The 12,864-nt window shown below is 50.3% G+C and overlaps 3 protein-coding genes across 5 annotated transcripts in view; all 3 read right to left on the minus strand.

Moving 5' to 3' along the window:
* Positions 1 to 12,864, minus strand: part of Cnksr1 (connector enhancer of kinase suppressor of Ras 1) — a 460,720-nt gene that overhangs the window by 356,503 nt on the left and 91,353 nt on the right. The window lies entirely within an intron of this gene.
* On the minus strand, positions 412 to 1,784 carry Sh3bgrl3 (SH3 domain binding glutamate-rich protein like 3). The gene is given in 3 exon segments (NM_001106688.1): positions 412 to 818; positions 928 to 1,095; positions 1,605 to 1,784. Coding segments are annotated over 3 exon segments (282 nt in total). The 5' UTR covers positions 1,653 to 1,784; the 3' UTR covers positions 412 to 752.
* Positions 2,830 to 12,864, minus strand: part of Cep85 (centrosomal protein 85) — a 47,309-nt gene continuing 37,274 nt past the window's right edge. Inside the window, 5 exon segments of one of the 3 annotated variants that reach the window (NM_001395607.1) lie at positions 2,830 to 4,387; positions 5,029 to 5,257; positions 6,822 to 6,929; positions 10,419 to 10,469; positions 11,210 to 11,303. In NM_001395607.1, the coding sequence (NP_001382536.1) occupies positions 4,227 to 4,387; positions 5,029 to 5,257; positions 6,822 to 6,929; positions 10,419 to 10,469; positions 11,210 to 11,303 (643 nt within the window). In that variant the 3' untranslated portion in view covers positions 2,830 to 4,226. 3 annotated transcript variants of the gene reach the window in all.

Raw genomic sequence — 12,864 nt, forward strand, 5'->3', positions numbered from 1 at the left:
CTCAATGTGGGCGAGGCCTCTGAAGACAATCAGATAGAAAGCCACGGCTCGGGTGGATCCTCTCTCCACAGTGCGTACAAAGCCACCGCCACAGCGGTCCTCACACACACAGTCTAATAAACTGCTGCACACGCCCCATCACTGACCTGCACCCAGCCAACACAGGAGGCGGTCCTGGGGCAGCCACCTCACTGTCAGGCAGGCAGGTGGACAGCAGAACTGGCATAGAAAATTGAGGGTGACTCAGCCACCGTGTCGAGAAATTTCACGTCCACCATGGTCACGCGCTGCCAGACACAGCCACATGCTGCTCCACACGCACACGTAGAGGCAGCCAACACTACCACAGTTCGAGCACCCCCAGAACCACCTACCTCTGTCAGGCGGGGGTCCAGACACCAGCACAACCAGACAGCACCAGTGGAATGGGCATTTAATTGTCTCTAGGATGCCCCGAGGAGAGGACGAGGGGCCTTTGGCAGAGCTCTGGCTGATGAAGTAACAGAAACGCTGGAGAGGGAGTGCCAGGCAGAGAGGTAGCCCCAAGGTCTGGCTAGGGAAAGCCATCACCAGGGCTTAAGACAGTCTTCGAGACCAGTTGGTGAATAAGGAATGTTGCCTCTGAAGGAGGAAGAGGCTACAGAAAGGGCCTGGGTTTGCAGGGAGGGACCCCAAGGTCAGAAGATTAGGAACAACAAGGAGTTAGTTCCGAGCCCTGGTGAAGACTGGGTAGGGTCTGTGGCCATCCTGACTCAGGCTAGCTTCAGGAACTCTTGCAGTGTGTTCTGTTCCACGGCCTCCACGAAGAGTTCATAGTCCTGAGGGAGGGAGGGGGTCATCTGAGTCAAGATGCAGAGCACCCTAGTTGTTTGCCCATCTGACCCTGGCTGCAGTCCTCCAACACCTCCCGGAACCCAAAACCCATACCCCACAGTAGTGGTCCCCGTTGACAATCTGAGGTGGGGTGGCTTTGGGGTTGCCGGCCAAGGTGCGCATCTCATCTCGAAGGGCGTTGTCCTGGGAGATGTCCACTAGCTGGTATTGGATCCTCTTCCCGTCTAGGATGCGGGTCACTTCACTCTGCTGGGACTTGATCTAGGGGCGGAGGATTGACAGGGTTGGCAGGAAGGCTGATTTATGGAAGGAACTCTCTTTGGGTGTGAGCAACAGCTTCTGTCCTCTGCCCACTGGAGGTTCTGGCCACTAAGGGATGGGAAGGGTCCAAGGATAGACAGGCAAACTACGTGAGTTTCAGAAAGAGAAGACAGTGGTCAAGTTCTGTGCATGACAGGGAAGCTAGACTCGGCGAGGGGCGGGCCTTAAAGTGGAGAGGAAGCGGGGATTAAGGCGGTCGGGGGGATGGGGCGGGGTGGTGCAAGAGAATGGATGTCCCTACAATGGGGGGATGAGCGTGGGCAGCTCATACTGGGGATACCGAGGGACCCTTGGTGGAGGGGTTCAGGCTGGGCCGAGCCCCTGGACCAGACCTAGGAGGCCATACCCCGCACCTCACTGCCTCCATCGTGGGGGCGGCTCCCGGGCGCCAGTCGGAGCACAGAGAGACCGCCCACCCTCTCCGGGCGCCGTCCCAGGCACGCACTTACTTCACGAGAGCCGGTGACCGACGTGCTGTAGACTCGCAGGCCACTCATGCTGCAGGCAGGGGACAGAGACCAACTGAGGGACGGTGGGAGCGGCAGCTGCACAGCTAGGAACTACGCGGCCACCGCGCTTGGGAGCGGTTTCCTTCCTGCTCCGCCCGCGTGTCACTGTTCTCGGGACCAATGAGCTGCGCAGGCGGACTGGGCGGGGCCTACATGACACCGCCCTGCTCCGTGGCCTGGAGCCGGGAGGACCCCTGTCTTCTGCAGCTGCTTGGCTCCCCCCACCTCCCCCTCAGCCCTTCCTGACCTGGGGCTCAGCTAAAAGACAAAAAAGCTGGGAAGACAGGCAGATCGGTTCAGCCAAGAGTTCTCCCCAGCTTACCGGGTTTTGTACATCCAGCGGCCAAAGCAGTGCCAAGCTGGTCTCTAAGTCGTCTTTTAGAAGTACAGCTCAGCATGGGACTTTGAAAGGCGGGTCAATTCTCAAGCTTAGGCAGCATGGGCCAGGGGTAGTGTGCTGGGGCACAGGAGGCTGAGGGGTGGCAGATAGGGCATTTTCTCTAAGGCACCTCTCCACACAAACAGGCTCAGACAGGAACGGGGTGGTGGCTGTAAGCGAGGGGGTGGGGGAGCGGCACACACTCTTCAGGAGCCAGATGGAGGAGGTAAACTGCAGGCCAGTGTGTGGAGTCAAAGGCAGTGCCATGACTTATTAGCCTGGCTTGTACTGGCCCTTGGTAGAGATAAACAGCTATTTTGGGGTGATCCCAGCCCAGCTCTACACTTACATTGCAAATGACACTCCATGGCTTTGAACACTAAGAACTCAGCTAATGAGGTGGAGGAGAGTCCAGCACCCATTCCAAGTGTGGATCAAGCTGTTAGGTTCACTATAGCACCCCTCAAGAGTAGATCAGGGGCTACAAAGGCAACGGCCCAGGAATAACACACTTCTGCTGCCTGCTGAGGCAAACTGCCTATCTGCTTCTGGGGAAGTCATTTCCTCAAAGCCACGGAAACCCAGAAGCTGCTGACCTCTGAGGCCTGCAACTTTGTAGTGACAACTGGCAGTTGCTCTCCGCAGCAGAGGAGTGTGGGCAGAGCTCATCTGTCTCCACACAGAGCAGAAGTGGGAAGAGGCTCAGACTCCAGGCTGCATCTGCCTAAGTTCATGTCAAACTAGTCCAGGGAGGGTGGCGAGTGATGCTGAGAAGCAACGGGAAACCAGCATTTGTTAAACGTTTTATTCTGTAATCAAAATAGGCAATAAAACCAGTCAACATAACAAAGATTCATATAAATAACTTTATAAACTTTACCAAGAAAGTACCCGTGAGCATGGAGGCTGGGCTCCACATGACATGGGGGAGACCAACCAGGAAGCTCTGTTTCTAGGAGGCAGCAGCCCAGAGGCTGAGGGGATAGTCAACTGGGTGTGGCTACTCTGAAAGGTAAGCCACTCCATAAATAAAACATAAACTTGTTAAAACACTTGTAAAGAGGCCCACTTAGGCCCTGGAGGTCCAGAGTGCTTTTAACAGCCCACAGGCTTAGCAGAAGTCCTGTCATGGCTGCCTCTGCACCCCCACGACTATTCTGCTCCTCATACATATGGAGCCCGTATTAGCTCCAAACTAGAGGAGGTTGAGGGCTGGCCCAACAACCAGATAAAACCGAGACAATCCTTAAATCGGAAGGCAAGAAAAACCATGAAGTTAAGGGTCAAAGGCTCTAGAGAAACACAAAACACCAGGAAACACTCAAGACTGTTTCACCTTAGTGCTGACCCACACTAGGTGCTCTGAACGCTCAAGGTCAGAGCAGGAAAAGGAAACCCTCCAAACCCCAAATGAGAGGCACAATTCAGAGCAGCTACAGACCCCAGTCTTAGGAAGGAGCGAGCAGTGACAGCTGCCCTGTGGGCTTATGCGGGAACCACAGGGCAGCCACAGAAGAGAAGACCCAAGCGCATGCCCACACGCCCAGGGTTCTAGGGACAGACAAACGGCAGCTAGGAAGAGCTTCCTGTAAAAGACGGCACAGCAGGCAGGCTCAAGAGCCCTGCTAGTCCCAAGCCACTAGGCACAGTAGGGACTTTGCTGTGGGGTACAAAACCCTGAGGCCTCTGTGGGAACAAGAGCCCTGAGGAAGCAGGTACCTGAGAGAACCCAGAAGCCAGCTGAGTTCCCAGGAAGGCTGATACAATGGGCCTGAGAATTCTCAAAGGTCGCTACTCCTACTTAACCCTTGAGGCCTCTCTCACTACAGCATCAGTAGGACCAAGGGATGGGTAGGAATGAACAGGGGTCCATCCCAGAGGATGAAGGGAGGCAAGCAGCCTGTCTGCTTCTCATGGCAGACTGGAGCTGGGAACAACTCGTGAGAACGTTATCAGTTGAAATCTGCAAAACGGTTAATTAGTAACTCGGCCTTTAAGAGTGACTTAACAGGCGAAACATAAGCCAATAAGGCAAAGCCAGAGTACGGCAAAACAGGCAGGCTTCTCACAACCCTGGCCCCAGATACAGGCTCTCCCTCTGGGTGCAGCAGCAAAAGGCAGAACTGTCAGGGAAGGAACCTTCTGGCGGGGCTAGCAGCAGCCTAGGCCCTCCCTGGCACTCCTCACTGTGTGGCACAGTTTTCTCCCATGTCCTGGGCATATCTGTCTGACAGGCTGGTCCTTAAGTCCTCAATGTCATGGCGAAGCTGCTGAACCTCTTCCAGTTTCCTCCTGATCACATCTGGCTTCTGCAGATCTAGCTGTGTCCCTGGGTGAGGGGTGGCTAAGGAGGAGAGAATTTCAAGAGTGTTAGCAAGTGAGGTGATTCAAACTTTCCCAAAGAATGGGCAGAGTGACAGCAGTTTGTGGAGCCCGTCGTCTTAGGGCCTGACGTCCCACCACTGCTGAGGGTTGAGCTTTGCACATACTAAGGTCTCTACACTACGACCTAAACCTAGGAGACACTGGTTTCCATCTCTCCCTGCCACCCTGACAAAAGTGGCCTGATAACAGGCTGTCAGAGGAATAAAGGGGCAAGGGAGACGGACAGTAAGACTGCCAGTGGCCACTGGGTGTGTGGTTGGGAAAGGTCAGAGACCCGAAGACCCAGAGCTGCAGCTTGCTCTTTCTCTTTTGTTTTTTTTTTGTTTTTGTTTTTGTTTTTTTGTTTTTTGTTTTTGTTTTTGTTTTTTAAGGACATGACACTTTCACAGAACAAACCGGGATAATTGGTTGCCTGAGGCAGGATTTCTGTCTGTCCTCCATGTAAGTGCTCTCTAGGGAGGCCTGTTTGTGAACCGCTTACAGTGCACTCACTTTGACAACTCCCACAAGGCAGTGGCCAGGCCTATGCACCTGGTTCATGTTACCCTAAGAACAGCCACATTGGAGGGTGAGGGAGCCGAGGCCCTTCTGAGGACTCACAGTGAATGCCTAGGAGCAGAGAGAGGTTAGGACTGTGGCCCTGGGCCCTCTGGGTCACAATGCTGCAGACAGCTTGCAGGTCTTGAAGGCAACTGGCCAGTTCCTGGTGCAGCTCATATGCCAGCTGGGCGGCGTCTGGGGACCCTGACGAGGACCCTGGCTGGGCCTGGCGCAAGTGCTCTTGCAGTGTCAGATTCTTCTCAATCAGGTCCTGATTTTGCACTGAGAGCTAAGCAAACAAATGATAAACTGATTAGGACCAGAGAGAGCCAGAGGGAAAAGTGTGTATTTGGATGTACATGGGTGTGAATGTGTGTGGAAGAGAAATGAGTCACAGACTCACTCTCTCTCTCTCTCTCTCTCTCTCTCTCTCTCTCTCTCTCTCTCTCTCTCTCTCTGTTGTTACCCACACAGGCTTGGTGCCATGTTCCTCAGCCCCTCTTCCCCTCTACAGACATTAGCTCCTCCTGTGTGTAGGCTGAGCCCAGGCCCTTAGGGATCCAGAACCGGAGAGGAAACTATTCCTCAGCAGGATCTGAGTCATCGGCCTCCAGGTTTCGGTCCAGGAACCAGAGAAGATGCTCCCACCCCCTAGGAACTCTATCTGAAGCCAGTGCCTCGGCTGGCTGTTAGTCAGGCTATTAGAGATGGCTTAATGTGAACAGTGAAATCTGAGGAGACACTGGTTTCAATCTCTCCCTGCCACCCTGACAAAAGTGGTCACCAGGAAGCCAGATAACAGGCTGTCAGAGGAGTAAAGGGGCAAGGGAGATGGACAGTAAGACTGCTAGTGGCCACTGGGTGTGTGGTTGGGAAAGATCAGAGACCTGAAGCTCCAGGGCTGAAAGACATCTTGCCTCCACCCCTTTTTTTGAGACATGGTCACACAGCCCAGTCTGGCCTCAAACTTCCTACATCGCTGACGATGTCCTTGAACTTTTGATCCTTCTGTCCCGACCTTTCCCAATTCAGTGGTTACAGGTTTATACCACTACCCCCTGTTTATAGCTCCAGGCTTCATGCATGCAAAGCAAGTATTCTACCACTGAGCTATATTCCCAGGCCTTCGTTCGTTTGTTTGTTACAGGGTAGCCCTTGCTGGTCCAGAATATACTGTGTAAACCAGCCTGGCTTTGAACCTGTGTCCTCTTGTCCTCCTCCAGGGAAGTGAAGTTCTAGCATTCTACACTCCAGGCTCTCACTGTAGTCGTTAGGCTTTCATGTACAGAGTAGCCGCTCCTGTGAGGTTGTCTTTGCCTTTCCTCATCCTGAGAGCTCAATACACCCAACACCCACACCCACAACGCTCACCTCTACTCTCTGCCCTTCATGCACACCGGGGCCCTAGAACAGTCCTAGTTCTGGGAGATGTCTTCCTAGGTACTTGGCCACTGACTCAATAGGCCTTATTGACAACTCCAGTCACTCTGTGACACCACAAAATCCTCATTCATTTTGGGGCTGTGTGTGAGACAGGCTAGCCTGGAGCTCAGTCTCAACCTCCCAACTGCTGTGATTACACACGTACAATCAACCATGCCTACTTATCAGTTTTCTTACCTCTCCGTCCCCACCAATCTCACAAACCTGTGGTGGCAGGAAGACTGAGAGGGAGGGAAAAAAGGAGGGGATCCCACTTCTGGAAAGCATGCCTGGGTGATAACATAAAAGGAAAGTACAATGCTACTACCCATCTCTTGGCTTACACCCCTTCCACTCCTGGAAGCTTAAGATGGGGTAGGCAACCCAAGAAACCACAGTGTGGAGGCTCTCTGGGCCCAGCCAACGCTTACCTCCTTCACGGCTGTGCGCATCTGCTGCAGGGCTGTCTCCCTCCGCTGGGCCTCCTCTCTCAACGCCTGGCTTATTCCTTCTTCTTGTGCCAGTTCTTGCTTTTGGCTCTAAAGTCCACACAGCAACATGTTATAGAGCACACGGAGAGTAACAAGTCTGACTTGCATGCTATCACCTCTCACCAGGCTACACAATGATGTGTGCCTGCCACACAGCTGCTTCAAGGTCTGTCTGTGTGAGGAGAGCCGAGACCTGCTACTTTCTATTTACAACAATGCCTCTCCATCTTCTAATGCTGCGCCCTCTAGTACACTTCCTCATGTTGTGGTGACCCCAAACATAAAATTACTTTCATTTTTACGTCCTAAACTCTAATTTTGCTACGGTTATGAATCATAAAATAAATATCTGTGTTTTCCAACAGTCTTAGGCAGCACCAGTGAAAGGGACTATCAACCTCAAAGAGGTCGCATTCCACAGGTTGAGAACCACTGAGTAAAACTCTTCTGCTCAATGAGCCATAAAAACTAAAACTCTGGCACTTTAAATGCTCACCAGGTGTGACTACTTCCTGACAAGAACTAAAAGAGAACTACACAGGCCTAACCGGAAGGGCAGGCCTATAGTCTTAGGCTTTCCTCTGTGCATTTCAACACTTTGGTGGGAGAACCCTTTTATTTTCTGCATATGTGTGTGTGTGTTGCATGTGTGTTTTTGCCCATGCTCACTCTGTACGGAGACTAGAGGTTGATAAGTCTTTCCTTGATTCCTCTTCTCCTTGTATACGGAGGAAAGACCTTCCTTTGAGCCCAGTGCCGACCAGTCAGCTAGTCTAGCTAATTAGTTTGCTCCAGGGATTCTGCATCTTGCTCTGACTCCTAGCACTGGACTATGAGTGGGTTGCCATATCCACCCAGCACTTACTTGGGTGCTGAGGTCTGAAGTCTGGTCCTGACACACAGGGAAGTGCTTTCCCCACTAATCCACAGGTAAAACCTTTTAGAGTTCAAAAAACCTGAGTCTATTTCACTGAAGATTTCTCAAAGAAGCAATTAACACTCCTACTGTGGTCCAAAATAGGAAGTAGGAGTTACCCTTGCCTTGCATGGTTCTTTCCTGTTCCTTCAGCCCCTACTCCTGTCAGTCACTGATTCCTTCTGGGTGTTTCTTCCATCCGTCTCCTTACACCTCTCTGTCACCATGTCCTACACCACATTTCCCCAACACCTCACTAGACTTTCTGTAGCCCCTTTACAGGTTGCCAATCTTCTCACTGAGCCTGAACTGTAAACCTCACCATCCCACACTACAATTAATGTTCTAGTAAGATTCCCATCACCCATTGATTCCCAGCACACATGTGTCAGAACCATCTAGAAAAGGGGAGGACATGCAAGTGAGTTTTCTGGAGATGGCTCGCTGGTTTTTATGGCTGCGATGAATGAGTGCTGAGATGCAAGGTCACCAGAGACTTCACCCCGGGATCGCTTCTCGCTGCTTCTGTGCCTTTCCTGTCACTGTCACCTAATTACACAGCCTACTGACTTCTGGGTACCTGCCCACCCTATTGGGCATATTTTCTGCAGATCGACATGAGGATCTACTCTCATGTAGTAAGGCTGTACAGACAAATTGATGACCTCACAATTTCTGGTAGTTTTTTTTTTTTTTTGTTCTTTTTTTTTCGGAGCTGGGGACCGAACCCAGGGCCTTGCGCTTGCTAGGCAAGCGCTCTACCACCGAGCTAAATCCCCAGCCCCAATTTCTGGTAATTTTATAGAACTCTTAAATTGATACAAATAATCTCAAGTCCCCTATAAAATAAAGCTACAAATAGAGCTCGGTAAACCTTTGAGTCATGGGTTAATTGCATGGGATAAGAAAGCAGGCTTGAAACAATTTTGATCAACGAAAAACACTCATTCTAAGTCAGGTCCAAGGATGGAGTCCCAGGTGTGCACCATGATAGAGCAAGGCCACGAGCAACTGTTGCCTTGAACTTATAATGAGCGTAAGGAGTGAAACATGCTCTGAACTCCCTTCTGTAACTCCCTCTGACATCCTTCTGTAACGTTTCATCTATGAGGTAATTTTATAAAGAATTTCTGTCTCAGAAGGTATAAGAAGGTCAGAGAGAAGAAATGAAGTGTGGCATTTGGGGCTGAGCCCCATTCACCAAATGTGTGTGTGTGTGTGTCTGTACATACATACATGTGGAGGTATCATGTATGTGTGGAGGTGTAATGTAAGTATGCATAACACCTGTGGAACTGCTGAGACAGGTGGTCAGGCCTAGTCTAAGTGTGTGTGTCTCTGTGTGTCTCTCTCTGAGTGTCTCTGTGTGTGCGTGGATCCTCCCTTTCTTCCTCTCCTCTCTGGCTCACAGAGAGTTAACGAACTCCAAACCTCTCCCCTAGCCACGGAGGGAGCAGCCCTTGAGGCAGAGTCTTTTTTCTAATTTCCCCTGCTGCTATAAGTTGGAGTCAAATTACCAGAAGCCAAAGGCTTTTGGCCTTAGAACAGCAAAGAATTACCAAAATTAAGCAGCTTTTGGAGACACAAGAGCAAAGAGTTAAGGACAGAAGAATTACCAAGAGTTAGTAGCTTTCAGTCCCAGAACAGCAAAGAGTTAACAATGTCAGAGATAAAGCAGCTGTCGCCTCAAATGCTGACTCCATCATCCATCCACCTTTGCTGCTCTCCTGGGGAAAGTGCACACCAGCACACTGCCAGCACACAGGGCGGTTCACAGCCACCTGTAACTACAGTTCCAGGGGAACTGACACCCTTCGGAACTGTGGGCACCAGGCACATATGTGGAATACATCCACAAACACATACATACATGCAGGCAAAATACAATAGAAAAATAAAGGTTGGGAATTTAGCTCAGTGGTAGAGTGCTTGCCTAGGAAGTGCAAGGCCCTGGGTTCGGTCCCCAGCTCCAAAAAAAGAAAAATAAAAATGGACGCTAACACTGCATTGTGGAGAAGGCCTTCCCATGGCCTCTTATGCTCCACTCACTCAGCCTAGGCACGCACTGCGTAAGGATGCTCTGATCAAAGGTGGACTGCAGAAGGCAGTGAGGTCCTGTCAGATACAGTCTAGTGATGAAGTGTCTTAGTAGTCCACTCTGTGATGTTCACAAAGATGAAATCATCTAACTGCACATTTGTCAAAATGTCTCCTCCTCACTGGTAAGCAGTACACACTGTTTGCAGCTTCCTGTTTAACCTATGTGGTTTCACACCTTGATGTTCCTCCTGTAGACTCCTGTACCATCCTAGTCAGCTTCTCTCTCCCTGGCGAATGCTTCATCACTCATACGCAGGATTGTCAGAAACTTGTCCTTGACCCCCCTCCTCCCAATGACTCTCCTGAAATCACCCCCACCCCCAATGTGATATGAGCCCGATCTCAAAGAACCTTTATCATATCTGTCATCTCAACAGAATGGGAGGCTCAGAAGCACTGTTTCCTTCTTGTAGGGCAAACAAGAAGCAAATAGTATGTCAGAGAAGGGAATGAGGAGCTAAGCAGAATCCTAAGCTTCCATCAGCTCAGTCCGACCCTCCAGGGCCAAGGCTCCTGCTCACCTGGACCTGCGAGTGCAGCTGCTCCAACTTCAGCTGTTGCCTCTCCACGATCTGAAAGGCAAAGTTATCAAGAGAGGCTACGAGTACAGGCTGATGTGATGATCCAGGACTATCTGTAGCCCAGGATGAGACCAGGGTGAAAGGACTATAACTCAGACTCCTGATCTTCATTGGACTGTGCTCTGGCCATAATCGAGGTTGATGGAGGAATGCAAAAGTCCTCACGAGCAGTCCTGGGCTGGGGAACCTTCACCTAAGGACTGCAGGTCAGAGGAAGGAACTCCCAGTACACAGTCTTCAAAAGCACAAGTTCAGCCTAGTGGGTCTCCCTATCCAGCTACCTATAGTGGGTAGAGCTTTAGCACAGTGACTATTCCAGGAGAGACTCTAAACAGTGTCAGCTTAGGAGCTCGCATAGTCTCTGAACCATTTCTGATGTTGAGAAACTGAGCCATCCCCCCAGTTCTGTTTTGATGAACATTAGCAGTTTCTCTTTAGGACCTGAACCAGGATGGCCACAGTGCACCCGGACTTCAGTGCACCAGATCCGGTTCATTTGATGGGCATGTTGCCACTAACTTTTGTGTACATTCTTGATAAGCAATCTGCCTTCGATAAGACTGAATATCTAAATGTAAATTTACTACACAAGGCTGACTTCTCAGAAGAGAGAAAAGCTCTGGTGAGCAGACCCTGGGTGGCTTAAGACTAGGAACTCCTGCTTCCTTCCCATTGTACAATCTCTTCTTCCCTCCCAACCTACCCAGGCCAGACTCAGAAACCCCAGTCACCTTTCGGAGGGAATCACATTCCTTCTGCTGGGATTCCATTTCCACTTTGAGGCTTTCACCACTGGCTTCCTCCAAAGACTGTTTATCTTGAAAGCTGAAAGACAATTTCTTCTTCTAGAGCTATGAAAGCAAAACCATTGTGGCTTTTGTTTTTAAATTTTATTTACTGTATAAGTGCTCTGCTGCATATACGTTCCCATGCCACAGGCAGGCATCTGATCCCCTATAGGTGGTTGTGAGCCACCATGATGTTGATGGGAATTGAACTCAAGACCTATGGAAGAGCAGTTAGTGTTTTTGTTGTTGTTGTTTGCTCTTAATCGCTGAGCCATCTCTCCAGCCCCCATTGTGGCTTTTAACTCTAGGCTCTACCATTTTCTATGTCTTTGGAGCAAAACAATTATACCCTCCTCCCCACAGCTAGGGATCATGTGATACAGGGTGCCCAGACAGATGATGTTCAGATTCAGTTTTCTTTACCCGGAGCCAGAATCTATCTGCACAATATATCAACTCTGTGTTTGCCAAAGGCTCTTGTATTCTGATTTCATATTTTGAAATAAAAATGGAGCTGGATGGTGGGAGCGCATGCCTTTAACCCTATCGCTTGAGAGTCAAAGGCAGGTGAATCTCTGAGTTTGAGGCCAGCCGAGTGTACAAAGTGAGTTCCAAGAAAGTCAGGGCTACATAGAGAAACCCTGTCTCACGAAACAAAAGCAAAAAAAAAAAACAAAAAAAGCGCTGCCAGCTCTGTCTCTGCCCTAATAGTCAGCTTAGAGTCATCTTAGGGGGCTCATTCTGATAGACCCTCAAAGCCCTGACTGAATAATTTCTAGATCAGATTGGCTACGGGAAGGCACCAGCTCTAGTCAGGTGGTCTTGGGCTGCATAAGAAATCTCGCTTGGCTAGAGACATGGGTCAGCCAGTATGAAAGCACAGTGCTCTTGCAGAGGACCTGAGCTTGTTGGACACCTACGTTGGGCAGCTTATAACCACCTGCCACTCCAGCTCCAAGAGGATGTGATGTCCCTGGCCTCTGCAGGCACTGCACTCACTGGCATACACCATCGCACAGATACTCATATATAAATACAAAGAAGACCTTTAAAAAGTTAGCTAAGTGGGGCTGGGGATTTAGCTCAGTGGTAGAGCGCTTGCCTAGGAAGCGCAAGGCCCTGGGTTCGGTCCCCAGCTCCGAAAAAAAGAACCAAAAAAAAAAAAAAAAAAAAAAAAAGTTAGCTAAGTATGAGCCTGTGTCTGAGCCAGGAGTAGATTTCCTGTAGGGCCCCTGCCTTCCCCCAGTGATGGACTGCAAGCTGAAGTGTAAGATGAGATAAACCCTTCCCTATATTGCTCAGTCAATATATTTCTATCACAGCCACAAAGAGTAAACTTCAACAGTCCCCCGAGTCTGGTTCCAACCAACATCCTCCAACGGGCTCCTCAAAATCACTTCTAGCGTAATTCACCCAGACATAAACACGAGCATCACTGTGCCTGACAACGAAAGAGCACCCATCTACCCACTGGGAACACACACTCTAAGAGCTGCTCAAATACATCCACCCTTTTCAGAAAGTGTTACTGACTCCCAAGATGCCCTCAGAGTACACTACAGCATCTTCTCTTGTTCTCAGAGACCATCCTAGCAGTC

This window comes from Rattus norvegicus, chromosome 5 (assembly GCF_021556685.1).
Source record: "Rattus norvegicus strain SHRSP/BbbUtx chromosome 5, alternate assembly SHRSP_T2T, whole genome shotgun sequence".
Classification (NCBI taxonomy): domain Eukaryota; kingdom Metazoa; phylum Chordata; class Mammalia; order Rodentia; family Muridae; genus Rattus; species Rattus norvegicus.